This window comes from Chrysemys picta, chromosome 1 (genome assembly GCF_011386835.1).
Source record: "Chrysemys picta bellii isolate R12L10 chromosome 1, ASM1138683v2, whole genome shotgun sequence".
Lineage (NCBI taxonomy): Eukaryota > Metazoa > Chordata > Testudines > Emydidae > Chrysemys > Chrysemys picta.
Window position 1 is genome coordinate 314488307 of NC_088791.1, and position 27493 is coordinate 314515799.

At 38.0% G+C, this 27493-nt stretch overlaps 1 protein-coding gene across 2 annotated transcripts in view; it reads left to right on the forward strand.

Annotated features, from left to right (window-relative positions):
* The window catches only part of XPO4 (exportin 4), a 164540-nt gene that overhangs the window by 88028 nt on the left and 49019 nt on the right, over positions 1-27493 (forward strand). For both annotated transcript variants that reach the window (XM_005304383.4, XM_042842900.2), the window contains 7 exons: positions 9429-9541; positions 12020-12177; positions 12453-12627; positions 20231-20407; positions 23457-23599; positions 23747-23892; positions 25360-25537. In XM_005304383.4, the coding sequence (XP_005304440.1) occupies positions 9429-9541; positions 12020-12177; positions 12453-12627; positions 20231-20407; positions 23457-23599; positions 23747-23892; positions 25360-25537 (1090 nt within the window). The remainder of the gene's footprint in view (positions 1-9428; positions 9542-12019; positions 12178-12452; positions 12628-20230; positions 20408-23456; positions 23600-23746; positions 23893-25359; positions 25538-27493) is intronic.

Here is a 27493-nt window from a genome sequence, read left to right on the forward strand (position 1 = left end):
AACCAGAGCAGAGTAGAGCGGAAGAATGACTTCTCGTGTCTTGCTCACAACACACCTGTTAATACATCCCAGAATCATGTTTGCTTTTTTTGCAACAGCATCACACTGTTGACTCATATTTAGCTTGTGGTCCACTATAACCCCTAGATCCCTTTCTGCCGTACTCCTACCTAGACAGTCTTTTCCCATTCTGTATGTGTGAAATTGATTTTTCCTTCCTAAGTGGAGCACTTTGCATTTGTCTTTGTTAAACTTCATCCTGTTTAACTCAGACCATTTCTCCAATTTGTCCAGATCATTTTGAATTATGACCCTGTCCTCCAAAGTAGTTGCAATCCCTCCCAGTTTGGTATCATCCGCAAACTTAATAAGCGTACTTTCTATGCCAATATCTAAGTCGTTGATGAAGATATTGAACAGAGCCGGTCCCAAAACAGACCCCTGCGGTACCCCACTCGTTACGCCTTTCCAGCAGGATTGGGAACCATTAATAACAACTCTCTGAGTACGGTTATCCAGCCAGTTATGCACCCACCTTATAGTAGCCCCATCTAAATTGTATTTGCCTAGTTTATCGATAAGAATATCATGCGAGACCGTATCAAATGCCTTACTAAAGTCTAGGTATACCACATCCACCGCTTCACCCTTATCCACAAGGCTCGTTATCCTATCAAAGAAAGCTATCAGACTCATTAAGGTATAGATTTTTATAAGTTTTGGTTAATAGGTTTAGTTTAAAGTTTCAACAATAGTTTAGGTAGTAGTTTTATGGTAATGATTGCTTTAGTGCTAGTTTTTTTGTTTTGTTTTAAGTTAAAGGTCTGCACCTCTGGAGGGCTTGGGTCTCTTCCATAGTGAATGTTGAGGTGGGATCTGGGTTAAGACATCTGCTGCTTTTTAGTAGCATAATGGTGCACCTATTTAGCTGATGCAGATTGTCATAGTTGCCTTCAATGGAGCTATGTCAGTTTACACCAGCTGAGAATCTGCCTTATGATTTTAATGGTTCAGCATGCCTATTGCCTTAAATACACAAGGGAGGGGAATTCTCCTTGAATCTATTCAGTGGTTTTTATTTCTTGAGCCACGGTAAGACCTTTAAAGGAGGCTTTAGCACCCAAACAACTTAACCCAAGTTGGAAACATCTATCACTAGAGCAGTCAGAGAACCAAATGGAATGCTCTAGAGAACATTGTCCAGAAGAAACCACCATAAGAGTCCCTGACTACCAGAGGAAGAGAAGAGGCCATATGTGAATATAGCAATTGTATGTGGGCAAGACAAGAACTGCTTTTTGAGGGGCTAAGTACTTTTGAGTAAGGCATGTGGTCTGTGGTCCTGTGTTCAACTTAAGTGTTAATCCTATTAATAATGTCTTAAGAGATACTGAGCAGAGTGTGAGAAAGAGGGTTTGGATTTCATGAATTTTAAAGTTAACTAAACAAAACTTAAACACCATATTGAAACTGAACTCAACCATAATTAGTGCTTCATCACTTGGGTTTTTCTAGACATTTTGTTGCAAACTATATAAGACCTAAGACATAAGAATGGCCATACTGGGTCAGACCAATGGTCCATCTAGCCTAGTATCCTGTCTTCTGACTGTGGCCAATGGCAGGTGCTTCAGAGGGAATGAACAGAAGAGATAACCATCAAGTGATCCATCCCCAGCTTCTTGCAAACAGAAGCTAGGGTCACTTCAGTGTATGGTTTTGCATCCCTGCCCATCGTGACTAATAGCCATTGATGGACCTGTCCTCCATGGATTTATCTAATTCTTTTTTTAACCTTGTTATAGTCTTGGCCTTCACAACATCCTCTGGCAAAGAGTTCCACAGGTTGACTGCATTGTGTGAAGAAATATTTCCTTTTGTTAGTTTTAAACCTGCTGCCAATTAATTTCATTTGGTGACCCTTAGTTCTTGTGTAATGAGAAGGAGTAAGTAACACTTCCTTATTTACTTTCTCCACACCAGTCATGATTCTATAAACCTCTATCATATCTTCCCTCCCCTTAGTCGTCTCTTTTCCAGGATGAAAAGTTCCAGTCTTATTAATTGCTTGTCATATGGAAGCTGTTCCATACCCCTAATTATTTTTGTTCCCCTTTTCTGAACCTTTTCCAATTCCAATATATCTTTTTTGAAATGTGGCGACCACATCTGCACGCAGTATTCAAGATATGGGCATACCATGGATTTATATAGAGGCAATATGATATTTTCTCCTGTCTTACCTATCCCTTTCCTAATGATTCCCAACATTCTGTTAGCTTTTTTTGATTGCCTCTGCAGATTGAGTGGATGTTTTCAGAGAACTCTCCACAATGACTGCAAGATCTTTCTTGAATGGTAACAGCTAATTTAGATCCGATTGTTTTATATGTAAAGTTGTGATTTTGTTTTCCAATGGGCATCTGCCATTTTGTTGCTCAGTCACCCAGTTTAGTGAGATCCCTTTGTAACTCTTCACAGTGTGCTTTGGACTTAACTATCTTGAGTAGTTTTGTATCATCTGCAAATTTTGCCACCTCACTGTTAACCCCTTTTTCCAGAACATTTATATTGAACAGTACTAGTCCCAGTACAGATCTCTGGAGGTTGCCACTATTTACCTCTCTCCATTCCGAAAACTGACCATTTATTCCTACCCCAGTTACTGATCCATGAGGACCTTCCCTCTTATCTCATGATAGCTTACTTTGCTTGAGAGCCTTTGGTAAGGGACCTTGTCAAAGGCTTTCTGAAAATCTAGTACAGTATATCCACTGGATCCCTCTTGTCCACATGCTTTTGACCCCCTCAGAGAATTCTAGTAGATTTGTGAGGCATGGTTTCCCTTTACAAAAACCATGTTCACTCTTTGCCAACAAATCATGTTCATCAATGTGTCTGATAATTCTGTTCTTTACTACAGTTTGAACCAATTTGCCTGGTACTGAAGTTAGGCTTACTTGCCTGTAATTGCCAGGATCACCTCTGGAGCCTTTTTAAGAAATTGGCGTTGCAGTAGCTATCCTCTAGTCATCTGGTACAGAAGCTGATTTGAAATGATAGGTTACATATCACAGTTAGTAGTTCTGATTTGTAGTGTAGTATCTGAGCAACTTGCAAACCTTAATAGATTTTGCAGTGCCTCTAAGGAAGTAGTTTTATCCCCATTTAAAAAAAGAGGAAGTGAGACTGAGAGATTAAAGGCCTGACTTTTCAAGGTGCTGAGTGCACACAACTCCAGTTTTGGCATCTCTGAAAACTAGGCTGTAAGTGACTGGCACACAAGAAGTCTGGCAAAACTGGGAACAGAACCTAGGGTATTCTGAGTCTTAGTCCAGTGCCCCAACTGCAAGGTAATTTAGCCTTCCTCTTAACTGTTAATTATGCTGCCCTGGACAAAAGTTTAGTATTTAGAAGTGTAGGCTGTTTTTTTTTTTTTTTTTTTTTTTTAAGCAGAAGATGCTAAGCATTCAAGCATGGGCTTTCCTCATTTTATTACCCAAACCTCACCTCCCCAAAAAAGTCAGACATGAAAGGCTTATCCTGTAGGGACTTATGAGGGTTTGTAAGATCCCTTATAGACTGAGAGTCCCTTTCCCATAGGGACCAATTCCAGTCCATCTGTGTATCAGTGTTAGCCAGGATCTGAGAACAACTCACTATGTACTTGGCATAGATGCAAACCAGAAACAACAGTCTTTAAACTCTAAATATAATCAGTATACTGGCAATACAACGTTGTACTGCAGACTTCCAGCTGTTATATTTTATTTAAAGTTTTTAATTATTTGTAAAACATATGTATAGGAGTACTTCTATTGTACTTGAAATACTTTTTCTCCAAACAAGTCCTAAAGCTTGATTAAAACGACCTTTGAAGCAAATATCTCATAATGCGCCAGATCATCCTCTGCAGCAGAAACACCAGTGGGAGAAGTCTGTCAGAGGAAATCAAAGCATTGATTATGAACTACTCTCCTATTGTTCTGTTGGGAAGAGGCAGGGTTTGCTTTCACCTGGAACAGGCTGTGGGGGCCAACCACCAAACCTGGTGGATCTGCAGAAGGCCCTGAGCTACAACACTTGCTCTAATACCCAATGGCTGCCCTCAGACCCATGGAGAGGTTTTGTGGAAAAGATAATATAGCCCCACCTCTTGAGGGTCAGAGGGGCAGCAGTGCATATCCTGTCCATTCACTACTCATGGGCTCTGGACCCACAGAGTGCCTTTCACAGGGGAGTCATGGAAGTTGGCTATGCTGCAGAGAAGGCTGACCTATGTGTAGATCTGGAGGTTAACGCCACCTATTGTATGTTGTGCAGATATTCATTAATATGAATTAGTATGTCAATAAAAATGTGCGTAATTGTAAGTAATACTTAGAGCATATATAATTTGAAAATCATTTTAATTTCCCAGTGATTGCCCATGTTTGAAAACATGGTTTTATTTCTATAATCTGTAAAACTAAGCCCATCGTGAAGTTGGTGGGTGCATACATAAATTGGGATGAGGGGAACCAATGTAAGCTAAGCTTCTCTTGCATCTGAAGAAGTGAGGTTCTTACCCACGAAAGCTTATGCTCCCAGTACTTCTGTTAGTCTCAAAGGTGCCACAGGACCCTCTGTTGCTTTTTACAGATTCAGACTAACACGGCTACCCCTCTGATACTTGAATGTAAGCTAAATGAACCCTTCCAAAACAATACTTCAGTATGATCTGCAATTGTTCTCTTCCAGCAAAAGCACCAGTGAATACATTTGCCTTACTGTATGTCATGGCATGAATGACATTTCTACATTATTATACTTCTCAGCACAATTTGAGACTGTTCATTGAATAACACTGCTCTACAGCCAAAATGCTTCTGAAATAAATGTAGTCAAACTTTACTAATTCTGGGTCACTGAGAACGAAAATGATGCTTAAAATTGTTGATTGGCTCTAGTTTTCAAGATATGCTATTGGGTCAGTATATACGACCCTTGACTTGGGAATGGCGGAGGATAAGTGAGTTATAAAGGGAAGGGATCTCAATTTAAACCAGAAATTACTAAAATACATCTTTGACTGGATCTATGAATAAATCTGTGACTGGTTTTGGACAGTACCTTTTGCAGTGCCAATGATTTGGAGAGAGCCAACAGATCATACCAGCAATTGTTACTTCTGCATGGTGCCTCCAGTTGGGAAAGGTGTGTCAAAGAAGAAAAAGTGGACTGTGCATTATCCAAACATTCCATCAGCTATATCCCCAGTACCCCACAGAAAAGGACTGCCGGTTCCTGATGCACCAGAATCATTCTCACTTGAGTCAGACGAGGAAGAGGATGAAACTTCTGGTCCTGAACCATCAGTGTCACAGGACCCACATTTTTCTCCCATCCTCCTCCTCTGAACCACACCTCATAACACAAGGTGAACTGAATGACCTTGTCAGGGATTTGGAACTACCCAAGAGTAAGGCAGAGCTGTTAGGCTCCAGACTACAGCAGTGGAATCTCCTGGCAGGTGATGTTAGGGTTTCCATGTTCCGTGACCGTCAAAAGGATCTTGTCCCATTCTTCTTCATGGAAGGTGATCTTGTAGCCTGCAACAACCTCGATGGTGTGATGGCAGCCCTCAACATCGTTCACGATCCAGATGAGTGGAGACTGTTCATTGATTCATCGAAGACGAGTTTTAAAGCATGTTTTGCCATGAATTCCAGTTGGTCATGCAGTCCATATGAAGGAAACCTATGACAACATGAAACAACTTTTGAGGTGCATAAACAACATCAGTGGCAGCTTTGTGGCGATTTGAAGGTTGTTGCTCTCTTGCTTGGTCTGCAGACTGGATACACAAAGTACTGCTGTTTTCTCTGCGAATGGGATAGTCGTGCAAGAGATTCCCACTACATCAAGAAAGATTGGCCACTCCGACAGTCATTGGAGCCTGGGAGGAAAAGTGTTCGGCATCCACCACTTGTTGAATCAAGGAAGATTTTGTTACCACCCTTACACATCAAGCTGGGTCTGATGAAGAACTTTGTCAAGGCCATTGACAAAACACAAGCAGCTTTCAAGTACCTCCGTGGAAAATTTCCAAGGTTAAGTGAAGCTAAGATAAAGGAAGGTGTCTTTGTTGGTCCTCAGATTCGTGAACTTCTTCGAGATGATGCATTTGACCATGCACTGCGTGGCAAGGAAAAGACGGCATGGAAAGCCTTCCAGTTAGTGGCAATAAATTTTCTCGGAAACAACAAGGCAGACAACTACAGGTTGTTGGTGGAAAACCTCCTCAAGGCATACAAAAGCCTTGGTTGCAACATGTCACTAAAGAGACATTTTTTGCACTCTCATCTAGATTTTTTTTCCACCGAACTGCGGAGCAGTGAGCGACGAGCATGGCGAGCGATTTCACCAGGACATTGCAACAATGGAGAAACGCTATCAGGGCAAATGGAGCCCATCAATGCTTGCAGACTATTGCTGGACAGTGACAAGAGATGTTCCATTTAATGAATACAAGAGACAAGCCAAGAAGCACCGAATAGACACTGAATAGGACGAAACTATGTACATAATAGTTTTTTGCCTTTTTGTTTCATAATAAATGTTATTTGTATAACCCTTTTGCTGATTTTTAAAGTGTTACATAAACAGGACAGGTGAAATATTATCATGTAAAGCAGCCATAAACACATGAAAAGACCTAGGTTTACAATTTATGATTAAAACTCTACTATCTACACAATATACATAGACATAAAATGTAAAAACTTAAATATCTTAGAAACAGTAGCCAATCAGTTGTTTTAATTGTCATATTTGAATTCAGCACATCAAAATACATAAGAAATAGCACATTTTATCTCTGAAGCAGATGACTTCTCAAAAATCATAGACCAGTGTAATCTTTTTTTTTATTTTAAAAGACTTTCAGCTTCTGTAAGAATCTCTGTATTTTACATTTTATCATCTCAGTACAAAGTTGAATTTCCTATTGGTTGTTTTTAATGTGCATTTGTGTGGTATCACCAGTGAGCTGTTTTAATGATTTGCTCTGGGGGAAAAAAGATTAATTTAAAAAAATTAATTTAGTTTTCCTGTGACATTACAGAGTGGTGCAGTGGCATTTTTATTTTTAAACTATATTGCTGTCTGAACTCCTGGAAAAAGTATTGCACAAATTAGTCATATTTCTATTGCTTTAAAAGCATTGACAGTCTTCAAATTCATTTTTGATAACAATAGGTTACAAAACCAGCATTTATCATGGGTAGCATCAGAAGCTGCATGTGCACTATCAAATTTAGTATCCATTTTTCAGCCCTTCTGGACCAATGCTAATAACAGTGTAAACCATAGCATAGACCAGGAATTTCACTGTAGTGTCCCTGAAGCAAGTTTTTATGCCAGTGTGATAAGCATGCCTGAGCCCTATCTACACTAGCAGTTATATACATTTACTAGCACCAGTGCAATGACATGTTCTGGAAAATGGGCTCTAGGTTCTCTGATGTAGCTGCAGTCTCATTTTGGATTGTTTAGTGAACATATACATTATTTCACCTACAAATCTTCTATTGTCAGATGTCATCAGGCCATTAGTATGAGATTCAGTTCTAAAAATAACAGGATATGACTACTAAATACTGAGGCTTGTTAAAATAGTGACAGTAAACCAGCCCTTCTTTCATTCCAAATTAGGTGTGCATATGTAACTGGTCCCATTTGTAAATTAAACCTACTAATGAATAAATTGAATCTCTAATCCTCTTCTGGTACTTCTATCTTTCATATTCATTCGGTACAGAATTAAGGAGAAGAGCACTTTCACTAGTAAAGAATAATTTATCCTGCTGTATTTTCTTCATCAGATTACCATGGGTGGAGAAAATCGTTTATAACTTACTGTACAATTTCAACTACTACTAAGTGCTTTGAAATGCACCTGAGAGTAACTATAAAGTTTTGGTGAAGGATGGTTACTTCCTATAATAACTTAAACTAATATATTATTTTCATCCAAAAAACTGAAATACTTTCATCAAGTCACTTTATAGATATCTTAAACTTTTATTTATATTCTCAAATATAAATGAGACTTAAAAACTCCATTATCTTGTATTTCTGTATGAAATAATCTATTGTGTATCTCGGAGTCCATATTGTTCACATATACATTTGTAAATTTGTATGTAATGAAATTCATTTTATATTGAAGTAATATAAAAGTCCTGAATTGTTTCAGTTCATTATGTGTCGATTGCAGTTCTGGTTATAGTGAACCTCCCACTTACAATGAAATTGCTCTATGGAAAAAATTACTTCACTATAGGAGGGTTCAACTGTGTATGATGGTGGTGGGGTTCTATTTTGGTTGCTGCCATATGGTTGGAGTCACTGTGGTACTATGATGTCTCCCCAAACAAGTGGCAGTAAAAATGCTGCACCCTGCTTTATGCTCACACTTTTGTTTATGCCACTTATATTTGGGGTTTTTGTCTTTTTTAAATCCCCACTTGCTTACTCTTTTAAATAATGTGGTCAGTATGGGTAGAGCTTATTGACATCTATTAGTGTAGTATAAACTCTGATGTCTAGAACTTTACATATTTTGAGAAATCTGGAGTATATATGATGCCTTTAACCGCATATAGTATTACATGTAGTGTATTCTCAATGGCTCTCTAAATATTTATATACTTTAGTATAGTCATAGACTCACAGAGTGCAGTGGATTTACATGCTTAAGTGGTTTCTCGCATCTTTGGTCATCCAACACTAGACCATTTGCAGAGTTCCATGCTTGTAATTTAATGTTGAGCAATTAGATGGTTCTCTGCAATGAATTCATAGATGCAATGTGTGTATGTTCCTTGGTTTCTCTTTTAAGAACATATGCTTAATAGAACAATGACTTGTGGTGCCTTATGCTTTTATTCTTCCTAGCATGATAAAAAAATTAGAGTAATACAGGGGGAACATATTTTCATTCTGTGAAGCATATTTGGCTATTTAGAAAAATAGGATATATGTTTCAAAGAGCTATCTTTAGCAATCATAAGGCCTTTATAAAAGCTGCCAGGAAAATTTTTTAGAAAATGACTTCCTATTTTGCATAAATTTTAACACCTGTTAATTGCGGTTGCTTTTTTCCCTCTCCCCCTGTCACATTAGATATCCTGGTTATCAAAGTGATCATATCACTATGGTATGTCTCATAATTATGATCAAACTGTTATCTAACATTCCTGGAGCATTCTTTTTTTCAATACTTAATACCTTTTATTCCTTGGCCTCATGCATGAATTATGCTGTGTATGTGGAGAGGCTTAAAGATTGTTTCCATTACATTCTTTCTGAATGGATCCTGTTGTATCTAGGATTTTTTTTAAAGGCAAGTAGGAATGTTATTGTTGACCTTGACACCAGATAACTGGGCAGACATTATATAGCTATGTTTGAATCCTCACAAAATGTGATGCTAAAGCCAACAGAGTTGTGGCGTGAAACCCTCCTGGACATCAGAGTTATGGAGCTTTTCTTTACAGTAAGTCTCATTCTTCTTCAACTTTCATAATACAGGTCACAGAGAAGCAACTCCTTCCTCTTTTAAAACATTATTGTTGGATTCTTCCTGTTGTACCAGGTAAGACTAATTCTGTTAACATCAATTTTTACCCTAGCAAGTTTCTAAGGTGGTGGTGGACTATTGATTTTTTTCCCCTATCAGGTGATCAAGACATACTTTGCATATAAAGTGTCTTAAATTATTTTTATTTTAAAAATTATTCATGTATTCATTTAATATCTTGGACATATCTATTCGCCAGATGAAATTCTGAGCATAATGCGTTAGCCGTGTTATCAGATACCTTTTTAGCTAAGGTATTGCCGCTCTACAAATATCAGCTGAACAATAGGCTTTCACTGCTGCTGGAACACTGCTCAACAGAACAGTTGAAAACTAGCAATATCTTTGCATTTCTCCATCCAAGTTTAGCATAAAACTCCATTCGTTATAAACTGGATATAAACCAAAAAGGTCAATGATAGATCTGCTGATTGGAAAAAACTGAGCAACACATGGTTATTTTGTATTTTTTTTTAAACTGCTATTAAAGCTGGGTAAAAGTAATTTCCTACCACTAATTTTTGTTAATATTTGCTTAATTTGCAGTCAGCCCAGCCACAGTATTCAGATTATTTATGTAAACTGCTATGCTAATCTTATTTTATATCATATCCCATCTCTTGGGATCTTGAAGCTCAACATTCTTCAGGCTAGGGTTCCTTTTGCAAAGCAGAGAAATAATATACTCAAAACTCTGTTGGGGTGGGCACTATGTAGCATATATAAATCTCTAGAACCAAAAGTGATATGTCTGACCTGTGAGTTTGACTACACATCTATATTCAGTGTTTTATTAAAGGAGATTCATTTGTTTGATTGAAAATTTATCTTGCTCCAGCAGTTCTTGAAAAGGTGAAAAACTTCCTGGCAGAACTCTTAACAGCCACACACAATCTGAACAGCTGTCTAGACGATCTAGACAGTTGCTACTGTCAGCTGTGAACCTCCTAATGCAAATAACTTTTGGGTTTACAGGTTAACCCTTTCTAGTTTAACTGTACTCAGAAGTCCCTGAGTTAAATGTCTGACTTCTGATTTGTTCTTCAGTGTTAAATTTTGAGTAACTGCCTTATCCATCACATTCAGAAGATGAATGCTTCTGAATACTAAACATTTATTTTATTTAATGGAAACTAAAGAATCCATCAGTTTGTTAAATCATTTGTGAATGCACAAAAATCAAAACAGCACACTGTTACTTTTGTTTTAAGTAGCACGGCTTAAGTCGTATAACATTAATTTTGCATTTGAAGTAATGCAGCCTTTGCTTCTCTAGATATCAAATTCTTGTTCAAATACAAAAATTAAATGAACAGTGATAATTTACACACTTATTTGAACTAACAAATTTGAATACTTCTAAGTTTTGTAAAACTGCCATTTTAAAGGAGAAAAATCCTAATTTCTACATGGGGAAGAATTGTTTTAAATTTCAAAATTGTGTTTTCACGTGATTTGATCTTTCAGAAGTTAAAATAGTTGTAACTTGTCTTTCTGTATCATTTAGAGGTTCGTGTTAGTTGCACAATTATCACTTGGATAACATTTGAGATGGGCTAAATAGAGAAATGGTTATAAAGATTTAACTTTGCTTTTATATATATCAATTTAACAAGACTGTTTTTTTTTTTTTGAGAGGCCGACTATACTAGTATTTATTATACCATTATATTATACTATTTGCTTTGTCCTGTAGAAATAAAATGCTTGTCCTAATAAAAGCCTTAAAGTATTGCAAATATGTATTGCAATACATAATTGCAATAAATATGTAAAAATATGTTTTAAATCTATTGATATGTTAGATTTATTTTAATCCAGAATTGGTAACCACATAAGTAGTGATGTAACACTCCATTTGCAGAAATGAGAAAAGATTACTAGTGGTCTCAGAGATGTTGCCAAGGGTGAGGTGCACTTGTTTTGTGTGCCTTCAGTGTTTACCTCTGCTAAAGAAGCATCTATATAATCTTGATTGAATTTATCAACTAACTTTAGCAAGACGCTGTAGCTTAGGCATAGTTAGCATAATACAGATGACTGTCATTATTGCTGTTTTTAGAAGGAGCAGTATGTCTGACTGGCTGGCATCTGTTTCTCTCTTTAAGACATAACATGCACTAAACAGTTCAATTTCTAAAATGTAGGTAGGACCCAATTAAGTGTTAGTTTTGGTGAGTTAAGTCATGGCTCATGACGCTAATAAACTGAGGAGCAATCTTGACGTTTACTCTCGTTTAGGGCAATGCTATAGAAGCCATGTCATTTCAGATTGACTAGAAATTAGGGTAAGATTTTTTTGGTATCTGCTTTTTTGGATTGAGAGCCATATGATTGTTGTAAGAACACACATGTGTTTTCCATGTATTATTAATTCATTTCACTTTGTAAAAGGTACATCGAAAAATCAGAGAGGATACAGATATGGCACAAGACTCTCTACAGTGCCTAGCACAGCTAGCTTCTCTGCATGGGCCAGTCTTTCCTGATGAAGGTTCACAAGTTGATTATCTGGCACATTTCATTGAAGGATTACTGAATACTATCAATGGGTATGTACACTTGCCTTTTAAATTTAGATGGCATCTTTTAATATTTACTTTGGAGTGGAGGGAGAGAGCCAGTATGGCTTATTTCTTTGCATAATTTGTGTTTGGAGTTGAACTATTAAAATGGAATAACATTTTTTCGAAAAGGTATTTCCTGAAAAGAGTATAAAGTATATATTGGTTTGTTAAATGCAGAAAATTCATCCATAAAATGAACAATTTTAAGCTTTTTTCCTAATTTCTAAAAAAACCCCAAACCCTGCTGTTTCTATCTATAGAGTTGAAATAGAGGACTCTGAAGCAATGGGAATCTCCAGTGTTTTCAGCAACCTGATAACTGTGTTTCCTCGCAATGTTTTAACTGCCATTCCAAATGAACTTTTCTCTTCATTTGTTAACTGCCTCACACACCTCACCTGTTCTTTTGGGAGAAGTGCTGCACTGGAAGAAGTGGTGAGTACTGTTCTTGAACTGCAATTGATTCTTGAAAGAGTTGAGTTCTTTTTATTGCATTTATGATGAACATGAAATTAACAAGAGACATAAGAACATAATAGATTTGTAATGACTTAGTAATGTTTGGATGTCTTAGCCCCATTCTGTAATATATGTTTTCTGAGATTCATTAGTTCTGTTTGAGAGAAAGTTGCTGTTAACTTTTAGTTTATTTTTACATTACTGTAATCAGATGTAGAAGAGATATGTGTAGACCAATATAATTAATAATGAAGAACAATAGAAATAATTATGCACCTTTAAATACTTGTCTAACAAATTTAAACTTGAATTAAAATTTTGATTAAAATACCTGTTAAACGTCTTCATTTTAAATTGACAGCTTCATTAGCAAGTATAGTAGGCATTAAATATTGCTTAAGTGTTCAGGTAGAACTTCTGAGAAGTGCTTATAAATGGTTAACAATTTACAGATTTGAAAGCCTGGAATGGCTATGTGCACATATGGGCAAATTGAAACTTACCTGAAGCTTGAACCTCTGTTTAAGTGAATGCATCTGCTATGATATTCCCTGTTACTGCCCCCATTCTATGTCTTAGTGGCTGTTTTAAGTATCCCTTGACTGTTGACTCAGTTCAGATGACATTTTTACAAATTTAGATGGCCAGGTAATTCAGTGTTTTGTTGTTGTTATATCAAAGCTGTTGGCTGTAACATACATGAGCAATTACTATCCCTTTATCTCTCTGCCCAGGAGAGTAATATTAAAAATGAAACAATCCCAAGAGGAGCTATTTGAAGAAGAGACATAGTCAATAAGGCAGATAAACTGTGCAGCTCCTGTGTATGATAATGAGAACTAACATCTGTAAATTTGCTACACAGTGATGTAAAAATAGAACGTAAGAATATAAAACTGTCCTTATTTATTAGCAATGTTTAATAATTTTTTCTCTTAGATTATATGTTTATAAAAAGGTGGCTTTCTACCTATTTGGGCTTTACCAACAAAAAACTCCAGAAAGATCCTATATTGAAAAGCTTTTAAAATGAATTATGTGGAGGTTTTCTCATTGCCAGAAGGGCCTGAGTTCTCCAATCTTTGCTGTTGACTGACCTTTACAATTAGCACTTACATTATAAAATACTTTCCCACGATAGTTATGAATGTGACGGGTTTGAGCACAGAAACCCCTTTGGAAGCTGCCACCCAACGTGCCAAGACTACTTCTGCCCCTGCTTTCCCTGCCAAGCTTGGGACTCCAGCACCCTGTCTTGCTGAGCCAGACACGCCTGTCTGCTCCAACTCAGATGCAGGGTCTGAATTACTTGCCCCAAAGCTGCAGACTTAACTGAAAGCAGCTTATAGAAGTGTTCTTGTCTTTAACACTCAGATGCCCAACACCCAACGGGGTCTAAACCCAAATAAATCCGTTTTACCCTGTGTAAAGCTTATACAGGGTAAACTCATAAATTGTTCGCCCTCTATAACACTGATAGAGAGAGATGCACAGCTGTTCCCCTCCCTCCCCCCCCCAGTTATTAATACATACTTTGGGCTAATTAATAAGTAAAAAAAAAAAATACAGAAAGTAGGATTTAAGTGGTTCCAAGTAGTAACAGACAGAACAAAGTGAATTACCAAGTAAAATAAAATAAAACATGCAAGTCTATGTCTAATACAGTAAGAAACTGAATACAGATAAGATCTCACCCTCAGAGATGTTTCAATACATTTCTTTCACAGACTGGATGCCTTCCTAGTCTGGGCACAATCCTTTCCCCTGGTACAGCCCTTGTTCCAGCTCAGATGGTAGCTAGGGGATTCCTCATGATGGCTCTCACTTTTCTCTGTTCCACCCACTTATATATCTTTCACATAAGGCAGGAATCCTTTGTCCCTCTGGGTTCCTACCCCCACCCCCAATGGAAAAGTACCAGGTTAAAGATGAATTCCAGTTCAGGTGACGTGATCACATATCACTGTAAGACTTCATTACCCACTTGCCAGCACAAACGTATACAGAAAGACTTACAGGTAAAATAGAGCCATCTGCAGTCAATTGTCCTGGTTAATGGGAGTTATCAAGATTCCAAACCACCATTAATGGCCCACACTTTGCATAATTACAATAGGCCCTTAGCCCTATGTTTCATATTTCTAGTTTCAGATACAAGAGTGGTACATTTATACAAATAGGATGATCGCACTCAGTCGATTATAAGCTTTGTAATGATACCTTACAAGAGACCTTTTGCATGAAGCATATTCCAGTTACATTAGCATATTTTCATAAAATCATATAGAGTGCAACGTCACAATGAAGTAGGCAAATACGTCTCTTTGCATTTTACAGTTTGGGCAACTGAGGCTCAGATGTTAACTTGCCCAAGGTCAGAGAGCTACTCAGTACATTAGAACCCTTGTCTTGACCATTGTTAGACAAATGCTTATTCAACTAGACCACAGTGCTCTCCAGGCAAGTCACTTAACCTTTCTGAGGTTCCATTTCCTAATCTGTAAAATGGGGATAACACTTACATACCTCTTCGTGTGAATCTTAAATGCTGTATATTTTCAAACTTCATCTATGGTTAAGTTGCCCCATTTTACAGATTTGTAACAGACAAGGACGTTTACTGCAGTTATTTCTGGGACTGATTCTCTTTGGTTACATTTATAAGGCTTTCATACAGAGGTTGAGCAGAAGCATGAAGATATTTCATATGATGAATTTTTTGGAGAAAAGATGAAGACCTAGCCTTTAAAGCTAAAGGGAGGAAAGCCACCCATTGACCCTCAGCCACCCGCCTGTTCCTGAGGGACTAAGAAAAAGAAACCAGTCTCAGAGCCAGCCTACACATCTTAAATATGGTATCAGAAGTGATTAGTATACTCAGAGTTGGGGCACCCCATCTCTCAGTAAAATCATAAGCAGCAAAAACCTACTGCAAATTGCCAAACTGTAGAAGTATCTGCGTGGGAGGATCAGTCTTTTTGGAGGGCGACTAGCAATCTCTTATCCCTAATGGCTTGTGGTTACCTAGAGCACATGAATCCTCAGCATTGTCTAATGCAGTGGTTCCCAAACTGGAATTCGTGAACCCCTGGGGGTTTGCAAAATGTTACAGGGGGTTATCAGGAAAAAATTCCCTAATGGCAGACAGAGTTGTGCCTAGGAACCCTGGGCAGCATGGGGCCAGCAGCCCAGAGCCCCTGGACTCCCAAGAGCTAAGCAGATCATTTTTTGCTGTTTTTAAAATTAAATAGGCAGCTAGTCTAATGTGTGTTGTTTGCCCGGACTGCTCAAGGCCTGAATGCTTGTGTAAGAGGAACTCTTTGAGTTGGCTTCTTAAATACCTTCCTGCTGTTTCACATCTGATGCTCCTTGATGAAACATAGGAGCCTTGTCTTATAACAGGCTTATTCAAAGAGATACAAGCTACGAAAGTGAGATCTCAGAAGAGTGTTGCCGTTTTCATAATGAAATACAAATACTCTAATGATAAATAATAATTAATAGTGTGTAATAAGCATGTCATAAAAACAAATTTTATATTTCCCAGATCACTGCTTTTATAATTTCTACTCTGGTAAAGGAGAAAATCCCTGGAAATACTCATTTTTAGGAGGGGGTTCGCAAAACTTGACATTTTAGTGAAAGGGGTTCACAGGTTGTTAAAGTTTGGGAACCACTGGTCTAATGGGATACAGAATTGCTTTAGAGAAATTATATCAAAGTATTGTTCTTAAATATTCTCAGATTCAACAGCACGAGGAAGAGAGATTGCAAGAAATTAAATTACTCTTAGAATAGCATGCTGCCAGTTGAAAGAACAAAGCGGGTTTATTCCAGGGGTTTGCTGATGTTGATAACAGCCGGGTTCAAACCCACTCTGGATCTTGGAAACATAGCTGTTTTTTTTCATCTGTCAAAAGTAACATTAATAATGGTGTCACTAGGAAAAATTATACCTCTTTTGTATGCCCTGGATTTTACCATGCATGTATGGATACATTTCAACCATCTGATGTATCTCAGATTTTCAGTAGGGAAACAGCTCTACCAGTTCTGAGTTAGTGTCTTTTGGGTTTGTGTTGACACTGCATGTTTATAAACATGTTACATTTGTGGCCATGTACCTGACCGGTCCATAGGTGTGTGTGTTCTACAGAAACAATCTGGGAAAGGCAGGATTGTAATTAGAGAACTCTACAGGTGTGGAAATGGATGGTATCACCCAGGACATTTCTAATGACCAATTAGCTAGTAGGAAAGGAAGAAAAAACTAGTACAGCCAGGCAAAAACCTACTGCAAATGGGCCCTCACAAAAACAACTATACCTGTGGGCTTAAATTTCTTAGAGATCGCTTTCCTGTTGGTAGTGACATATTCAGTGTGCTGAAGTGAACTTCAGGCCCTAGTGATCAATAGACCTTTATTATAAAATATTTGAAGACTGGTAAAGTGACTTTACCAGAACATTGATATAATATTCCAGGAACTTTTCAGAACACCTGACAGTGTCCTAGCTTTTCATTTAATCAAGTCAGATGTTTTTGTTTTAATTCAAGACTTATTCCTGTATAGTGTTAAATTTACACTGTGTTCACCATGAACAAGCAGTCCAGCAGAATGAGTGTTCAGTGTGATCAGTGTTTGGAGTGAAAATTCAAATTAGCATAGATGCTTTTTTTGTTCAAATTAATGTTAATGACACCCGGTTGTGTTTCATGACTCATTCAGAACACTAAGTTACTGGAAAAAATCCTTCAGTTCAAGAGATATGCATGTCACTGAGTCAGATGTTGGCAGTAGTCACACCAACACATTCAAAAATGTCCACTCCTCAAGAGTTCAGAGGAGAAGAGCACTAGAAGGGAGAGTTGGGGAGAAATTGGAAACTTGGAAGAATATCTAACATATTTGGGGGGGGGCGGGGAAGATAGAGGGCGAGAGAGAGAACAGTTATTATGCAATGTAGAAAAATGATATTGAATGGAAAATAAAGACTGGGAAAAGATATTTGTATGTTAGAGGGAAGGAGGAGAAGAGCCAAGAGTAAGGATATGTCTTCACTAGCAATGTTAAAGCGCTGCCGCGGCAGTGCTTTAACATGGCTGTGTAGTCACGGCACCAGCACTGGGAGAGAGCTCTCCCAGCGCTATTAAAAAAACCACCACCCCCATGAGGGGAGTAGCTACTAGTGCTGGGAGTGTGGCTACCAGCGCTGGTGCACTGTCTGCACTGCCACTTTACAGCGCTGAAACTTGCAGTGCTCAGGGGAGTGTTTTTTCACACACCCCAGCGAGAAAGTTGCAGCGTTGTAAAGTGGCAGTGTAGACAAGGCCTAAATAAAAAGAACTAATGCAAGGGAAACATAGTAAATTTTAACAAGTTTTTACATAATAGAAACGGTAAATGCACAATGATGCAATAAGTAACCAGGTTTTAAAAATTACTTTAAAAGGAAAGGATATAATGTGCGATGAGGATAGAAATTTGTCTTGGGCCAGCCCTGGTTTACTATGCTGTCTGTCTCCCAATTTTGTCTTTTTTATGTTGAATAAAATTCTTCTCTCCCCCCTCTTCTTCCCCCAACCCCCCCTTTTATGGTTGCATCTATGAATGTCCTGGTTTTTGATTTCGAAAATACGATCACCTTAAAGATAGTATGGTGCTGAAAAAGTGTCTTAAAATGTTTCCATCTTGATTTGTCATCCCAACCTTTTTTTCCCTTTCCCCACATGTCCATCACAGTGAGGACTTTCACTACAAGCCTGCTGTTAAAAGGTCACTAAGCTTTTATCTGGAGCAGACTTAAGGCCATAGTCACTCACTTTTTATTTTATGAAGACATCAATTCATTATGTTCTACTGTACCAAATTATTATACCATGGTAGGCCTCCTGTTCAAAGGTCATGATAAGGACCATTTATTAAAAGGCAGGTCTTGCAGTAGTACACTTACAATGTTTTTTCAACTGGACTTTAGCAAGAAAGCTATGTGACATTTGGATATATTTACTAAAAATTGTTTAAATTCTGCCTCAGGATAGTCACTAATTGGTCAAATAGTGTTAAACTTTTCGGACAAGGGCTCCTCATCTGTCCTGCTGTGTAGTAACTTCATTTTGAGGCCCTTTATTCCCCTTCCATTCTGTGGCATCTTATTCTTTTGTGTGTATAATTGTAAACAGTAACCTCCGCTCAAGTATTTTGAATGTTACTCTCAAATATATGTTCATATTACCTGCACTTTCAGTTGTCTATTGTGTGTGTGGTTTTGTGGAATGATCCCTGCCATTTTTAGTCTCCAAGATTGATGACCTGTTTTGAATTATCATAAAAAAAATTGTTTACCTGTAATTGTGTACTGTGAAGATTCAAATCCTAATAGTGCTTCTCCCCAGAATAGAGGATTCTTTCACCTTCTTGTCTCTTTCTTTTTTTTTTTAAAAAAGAGTGATTTTATAAATTTTATGTATATATAAGGCTAAGATTTAGTCATGGATATTTTTAGTAAAAGTCATGGACAGATCATGGGCAATAAACAAAAATTCACGGCCCGTGACCTGTCCATGACTTTTTTACTATAAATATCCATGGTAATTAAATCTCTGCTCATGGGGCTCCGCTGCTCTAGGGGACCCCCTGCTCCAAGGCCCCTGGGAACCACTCCTTCAGCGGCATCCAGGGTCGCCGCTCCGGCTGCCCCCGGGACAGCTGCTGCTCAGGGGGTCCTTGGGGCCAGTTGCCCAGGGCTGTCCGAGCAGCGGCCATTGTGGCTGGCCACTGAGTGCCCGAGCAGCTGGCCCTGGGGTCAGATGCACCAGCTGCTGCAGACTTTCCGCTAAGTTTGTGGAAGTCACAAACGTAGCGGAAAGTCATGGAATCCACGACTTCCACGAGCCTTAAGTATATGTGTGTGATTATATTATATTTTATGTATTATAATATAATATTGGTATCAAGAGGAGCTGTGAGTGCACAGCGCCTTTGAAAATCAGGTTACTTATTTATGTGCCTATCTTTAGGCACCCAGGTTTGAACATTTTGATCTAAATCATAAGTATTTTAAAGTTGTAATTTGGGAAGCGGATTTTGGTGTTAAACTTTTAGGTGCAGGGAAGAATCTTCTTAACTTTATTTTTGTTTTTTAGAGTGCCAGTTTTTTAAAAAGTTTAACCAGCATGAAAACTTGCTGGCCCTTGTTATGTGATATCATTTCAGGGAATCCATTTGAATTCTTATGTGTATCTTTTATAGTACACCTCTACCCCGATATAACGCTGTCCTCAGGAGCCAAAAAATCTTACTGCGTTATAGGTGAAACCACCTTATATCGAACTTGCTTTGATCTGCCGGAATGCGCAGCCCCCCCCCGAGCGCTGCTTTACCGCGTTATATCCGAATTCGTGTTATATCGGGTCACGTTATATCGGAGTAGAGGTGTAGTTGTAACTGAATTCAGCTCAGATCTTTATATTAATTGTTTATAAAAATGTGTAGAATATCTGTTAAAGATTTATGATTACTAATGCAATTTTGGTTTGTTTTGCTTTGTTTATTTCGGTAATAATCTTTTTCTTACAGCTTGACAAAGATGACATGGTATACATGGAGGCATATGATAAATTGCTGGAATCCTGGCTTACCTTGGTACAAGATGACAAACATTTCCACAAAGGCTTCTTTACCCAACATGCTGTTCAGGTTTTTAATTCTTATATTCAGTGCCACCTAGCTGCTCCTGATGGTACAAGGAATTTGGTAAGTTCTTAATTTGAGGTTCTTGGGGTAATAATAAAGACTCTGTTAGTGTATAGAGCAGGGGTAAGCACCCTGGCGGGCCGGGCCAGTTTGTTTACCTGCCGCGTCTGCAGGTTTGGCCAATTGCGGCTCCCGCTGCCGCCAATTGCGGTTTGCCACTCCAGGCCAATGGGGGCTGCGGGCAGGGCCGGCGCAACCCATTAGGTGACCTATGCAGTCGCCTAGGGCGCTACAATTTGGGGGATGGCGACTGCAATGGTATTTTGGCGGCGGGACCTTCCGCCGCCTCTGTGGGGGGCGGCATTTTGGGGCGGGACCTTCCACCGCCTAGGGTGGCAGAAAAGCTGGAGGCGCTCCTGGCTGCGGGAAGCAGTGCGGGCCGAGGGATGTGCTGGCTGCCACTTCCCGCCGTCCCTATTGGCCTGGAGTGGCGAACCATGGCCAGTGGGAGCTGCGATCGGCCCAACCTGTGGATGCGGCAGGTAAACAAACAGGTCCGGCCCGCCAGAGTGCTTACCTTGGTGGGTCGCGTGCCAAAGGTTGCCGATCCCTGGTATAAAGTAATTAAACATTTCTTAGATATACACTACTTAAGTAACTATTAAAGGAGGTAACAGAAATTTTTTTAGATGGTCTGCAGTAGTGATGAAAAAACATGTTTAGCAGTTACACTGTGCTGAGTTTGACACAGGAGAGGGTTCTTCAACAGTCTTTTTCTCTCCTCTTAAAGAGAAAATAAGGGGAGAGCAGTGTTGGAGAATGCTTTTAAAACCTTGGCTCTATTAAATATATAAAATAGCCCCATAATTGAAAAATTTGCTTGCCTCCTAGCCTTCCATCTTTGGGTCTAGTGACAAAACAAACTACCTTTTAGGGGGAATTACGATTTAAACCAAAAACACTTCAGTGGAATTATAAACCTGATAGTGTATTTGTTAATTCTCTCTGTACTTAACCGCCAAATTCTTATTCAGTTGTCCCCCTGTATTTTATATGTGTAAACTTATTAGATACATAGTAGGACTGTGGGCTCAGACTAGGAGAAACTGCATTTGTAGAGAGACGGTCCTTTTGGATAAAATGGTAAACCAGGGTCCATACAGCCTTTCTAGGGTAGCTGTCCAGGAGGAAATTTTAAACATTCCATGGCATTTTCACAGGAAAAAGAAAATAACTGTTATCCATCCCAACATTCTGTCTCTTAAAACAGGTTCTGATGTAGACTGTTGAATGTAAATCTTGAGTATATTAATGATTGCCCAATTTTTATTCAGTAATTTTATCAATGGTATCGAACTTAGTGGTATTTAAAGGGCTTTGAGATACCTCACTTCCGAAAAATACCATATAAACCTACTTCGGTTCTCTTGATACATAACAGATGGTGGTAAGAGTGTCAGTATAGAGAAGAATATTTTACAAGAGACCTTGAATTCATAACAGACAGTCTTGACATAACTTGTATACACAGGTTAATTCATGTCCTTCTGTGAGATAAGTCGTTTATCCCATGAATAACCTTTTAAAAGCCACAGCTGGCATTTCAGAATGCTGCTTGTTCAATATCAAAGCAGTGGCTGGAACTTTCAAATAGGAAAGCACTCTTCAGTAAGCAGCTGCAACTTTGAAGTGGCCAAAAGAGAATTATTTGCCAGTTTAGATAAAGAAAAGAGGCATTTAAAAGCACTTTGGGAGGACTTAAGATTTGGATTCAGTTTCCCAGCTCCTTTCTAGAATGACAGCAAAAAGATATTTTTCTCTGACACACAATCTTCTCTCTTTCTTATCAACTACTGCAATTTCATACTTAACTTTCCAGTTAATGCTGAAATCAATTTTTCCCAGAAATGTAGTGTATTTGTTCTTGGAAATAAGTCATGATGTTACTCAAGGGGTCTTTGCAATATTGCCAACCCAAGTTTTCAAAAATAGAGATTTACTAAAAATCATGAGATTTAAAAAAAAAAAAAGGTGGTTCTTATTTCCCTTCTGATTTTTTGAGCTTTTAGTGTTCACTTTTTCAACCTTTACTCTGTAAACAATGAGGGCTGGAAACTTTTCTTTTCCTTAATGAAAGCTCTGATTTTTATGTAATAACAAGATTCCAGGAGCTAGGATTTTAAAACACCAAACATGGTAGGACTCACAGTAAAATCTCTAGAACTGGCAACGTTGTCTGTCATTACTTGTGTATGAAGTTGGCAAACAAAATATCCAGCTTCAGTGTTTTCATAGCTTAAAATATTAGTTCCTGGTCTCTTCTGTGTGTGTGTGATTCAAATAGCAAACGTAGTAATTCAGTCTTGATTAGTGTCTAAACTAGTGTATCTGCAAGCCAGTAGTGATGTGTTTGAATTTTAGAATCTTTTTGCTCAGTTTGTCTATTGCAAATTTTATTGGTATGTTGGTGACATATTTCAAGCTTAAAGCTAGTCCTTGAGAACAAACTGTATATTTTGCCTCTGTCCTTGATTGGCTGAGCCTGTTCTGTGTGATCAGTAGGGTCAGCCAAATGCACCTAAAGCCATTTTCACTTGGCCTATCATAGGTTGCATTTTGTTTGAGCTCCTGATTCAGATACAAAAGTTGGGGAGACAGGGTGGGATTTTTTTCCTCCTATTTTTTTTCTCCTTCTGTTTCTCCTATCATGTTTTGTCTGTCACTGGCATCCAGTGGCCAGTCTGTAATTCCTCCCATTTATTAGAAATAGTCTCATTTAATATCTGGATTTATATTATTGCATTCCTGTTTTATAAGAGATTTGAGTTCAGAGTTTGGTGATTGTTTCAGAGGTAAGACGTAGTCCCACTCCTAATTCTAGAAAACCATGGGCATTAAGTTACCAACTCCTTTCTTAATTCTTCTACATATATTTTATTAAACTTAAACTTACATTTCTGACTTTCCATCTGGAACACCAAAAAATTGAATAGCATGTAGAAAACTGCAAAGAAGAAAAAAAAATCATAGTGTGATATTCTTAACACAGTAGATATCTTGTATAATATACATTGATTGATGACTTTTAACTTATTTAAAATCACATCAGACTGCCAATGGTGTAGCCTCTCGGGAGGAAGAAGAAATAAGTGAACTGCAGGAAGATGATCGAGACCAGTTCTCTGACCAGCTGGCCAGTGTAGGCATGCTAGGAAGAATTGCTGCAGAACACTGTATACCTCTTCTTACAAGGTACAAGATATAATTATAAAAGTGTACTGTACTTTAGTCAGATGATTAAAACAAAAGAATCTCATGTTAAGCAGAATTTAATTCTTGAATATAATCTTAATTTATGTAATGACTACATAAAGTTATTTGCTTATTGTTTTTCTTCAGTTTATTAGAAGACAGAGTGACAAGGCTCCATGGTCAGTTACAAAGACATCAGCAGCAGTTACTTGCCTCACCAGGATCAGGGTCAATTGACAATAAAGTGCTTGATGATCTGTATGAGGATATTCATTGGCTTATTTTAGTCACAGGTTAGTGGAAAGTATTAAACACATAAAATATTGGTATACTGCATCTGAAACTGGAGCTCCTCAGCCAAAACTGCAATGCGTCTATAAGCCCATATGTCTCATCCTTGTAATTGATTTGTATGCGCTCATTATCTTTCATTTCATATAGACAATTCACAAACTAGAGGCAAACGTATCATTTGCCCTTCAACAATACTGGGTTACTTTGTCATTCTTTTTCTTATTTCCTTATGTTAATTTTGATAGAAATAATTTGTTTCTTATAAAGATGCTTAGAAAAATGTTAACAGAAGACATCTTACTTTTTGTGCTTGTACTGATTTTTGTCATACACTTTGACCTGTTTGTTCTTAAGTATAGTCAGTCACCATATTCAGGTAGCTTGCTAACAATGAAAGATCATAAGTAGAGAATATCTGACGTATGTAATGGCATAAAGAACTTACTGGCATGAGTTTATGATGGCCATGTTACTAAGGAGTGACTTGACTGAGGTATGCAGATCATCCCAAATAGAGTGTCAATAAAATATTGATGCAACCACACAGCACCATACAAATTTTGCTACATTTTAGGGCAATTTATTTTTGAAACATTTTTAAGTTTCAAACTTTTTATTGGTACTATCTTTTATATTGATTCATAAAACCAAATTGCCTTAGTTACTATGCCCATGCCACAGTGGCAGAAATATTGGAATAAACATGTACATCTTTTAAGATGTTTAATAAAACAGGGCTTTACGATTTTTGAATGTCTGATGTCTTAGTGATTACCAGATCTTGATGCAAATATGGTATACAGTTTACTAGCCATACCATTATCTCCTATGGGATAAAGTTTTATTTCTAGTTCTGGTGAGTTATGATACATCGGATATTACAGTTGTTACTAGACCAGAAATGAATATTGCCTGTCCTGGACATCAGACTATTGTACTTTTAAATAAATACTTCTACCCGAGCTAGACTTGCTATGGAAAGAAGGAAACCTTTTTTTGTGGTAAGTTTGTTTGGCATTCTTTTGAAAGCTGCTAAGAGGCTTGATTGTTAGCAATCTCAATTTAGATTGGTGAGTCAGAACTGTAAAATGAAGACATTTTATCACATGGCTGCAGAAAGAAAGCTAGTAGAAATGTCGTGTAAAAATGTATTATTCTACAGAGGCATCAGTTCTGGTATCTGCAGGTGAAGCAAGCATGTGTTCTGTATTTTGTTTATTCAGGGATTACTTTTCATCTTTAGCTTCCTGTTACAATTTTAGGATCTCTTCTCTCATCTATACACACAGAACTGAAATACATAATTGATGAAGAGATATATTTAGTATTGTTAGTCAGGATTGATTCCAGTGCCATTTAACATCTGTTGTAAAGCCAATAGACTTAAAAAGCAAAGTCCTAAAGTGCAAAAACTTAATCTAGGGCAAAAAACTTGTGGTCACTTTCTCTCTCTCTCTTAACTTTAGGCTACCTCTTAGCTAATGATACTCAGGGAGAGACTCCATTAATACCTCCAGAAGTAATGGAATATTCCATTAAGCATTCAACTGAGGTTGACATCAATACAACACTTCAGATCCTGGGATCTCCAGGAGAAAAGGCCTCTTCCATCCCAGGGTACAACAGAACTGATTCTGTCATTAGGTAAGAATACAACACAGTCTATAGCAACTTCCATGCATAGTATCTCAAACAAATTTATATAGGTAGATAGAAGATAAAACTTGAATATTGATGGTCTCATGCATGTGGGAAAAAGGGAAACAATGCATGAATGTTGAATATGGGAAAGGAAAAGAGATCTTTTAAGTAGATGTTCTGTCAGATTGGTTATAGTACAGGGATAATAAGGTAATGCTATAAAGGTAGGAAAGAAAAAGTAGGAAGGATTAAATCAATTGTAGGTTAAAGTAACAGTCTTAAGATGAAATTTTAAGCTAAAGGTGACTTAGTGGCATGGGAAAAGGTAGGATTGGAAAGTATTGAAGATGGGGCAAGACAAATAAAAGTGATTACTCCTCTAACTCCGAAATGTGAGAGACTCAGAAGAGACCCAAGAGTAGAGAGCTAGAGTAAGCAGACAGGTAAGTAGGGAGTCATCAGGGGAAGGTGGAGCAAGTTCCTGGAGAGAAATGCAGAATTTGATTTGCAGTAGAGACAGAGAAACATCTTTGTAGAAACAAATGTCTTTTGCCAGTAAATATCAAGAATCAAAATAAATGGTGTTTCTTTTTTGAACATATGAGACTAAATGTTTGAAACATCATTGAATTAAAATCTCTAGATAAGATTATATAGATGAATTTCATACTGCCTTCTACAGTGTGCATAAACAAAATGACCATTTGCCAAGCGTTCCAAAGTATTAAATGGGTCTGTCTGCTTCTGTCATGAACTGTTGGTCCCAGGGATTGCTCCAGAAGCAGCTCTGTTGGCCTTCAGTGGGGAAAGAATGCTGTCGCTCAGACACTCAGTTACTGGCCTATTTTAAGGACCAGTGTGAGGGGTTCAGAAGGGACTTCCATCCTTTTTGGGAAGAAGAGTGATGTGTATGGTGCTCAGTGTTGGACAACAAAGAAGAAACTTGAGCAAATGATCCGTTGTACAGAAATGCAGATGTTAAGATGGATGAGTGGAGTCAGAAGAAAGACCACACGAGGAATGTGTATGTTAAAGATATGCTCAAAGTAAGACCCATAAACAAAAAAATGAGGGAGTGCAGACTCCGATGGTTTGGTCGTGTAAAGTACTGTCCTGATAGGTATGAGGATAAGAGAATCCCAACAGATCAAGACTGAAGGAAAAAAGACAGAGGCCGGCCCAAGAAGAAGTAGTGAAATTTCATAAAGGAAGACATGTTAACATGTGTTGTGATAGAGGATATGGCATTGAACAGAGCACTTTGGAGGGAGAGGACTCAGCACTGACCCCGTTTGATGGGATTAATGCAGAAAGAAGGAAGAAGAAAGAAAAATGATGGCTCAGAGCAGAGTCTCAGAGTTTGAGGGTTCAAATTAAGGGGATCGTGGCACACTAATGGATGTGGAAGTTACTTCACCCAGGGTTAAAATTACGTTTTTGTGTCTGTCTCATGCCAGCCTTAATCTACTCTAGGAGGCTAGAGATGGCTTTTCATTCCCATTCATTTGGTCCCTGGATTGACAGGTCTAGAAATGGTGTAGAAGCATTATACTTTGTCCTTGAAAGGTAAAGGAGTACTTTTATGTTGCTCTTTGATGACCCCTCCCTCTAGCTGGCAAAAAAAAGAAGCAATACTGTCCAATTGTGTGTGTCCAGTGGAGTAGGGAATAAAATCTGTTCTAAATTAAGAGAGTCTCTAGGGTCTATCAGGGATATGGTTGAGGGGGAGGAAGTATATACACTGTACAGTAACACAAATAGTGAGATAATTTACAGTTTCAGTATTTGATTTAGTCTGCACATGCTCCAAAAGGCACTCCTGAGACTGTCCAAAGTTTATAGGTAATAATGCAAGGGAGTGGGGAAATACCGATGTCTCAATAAAAGCTTTTTAAGTCCTCTAGGCAGTGTTCCAATTAGAATATTTCCCATTTCCCCTGATGTCAGAGCACTGGAGAG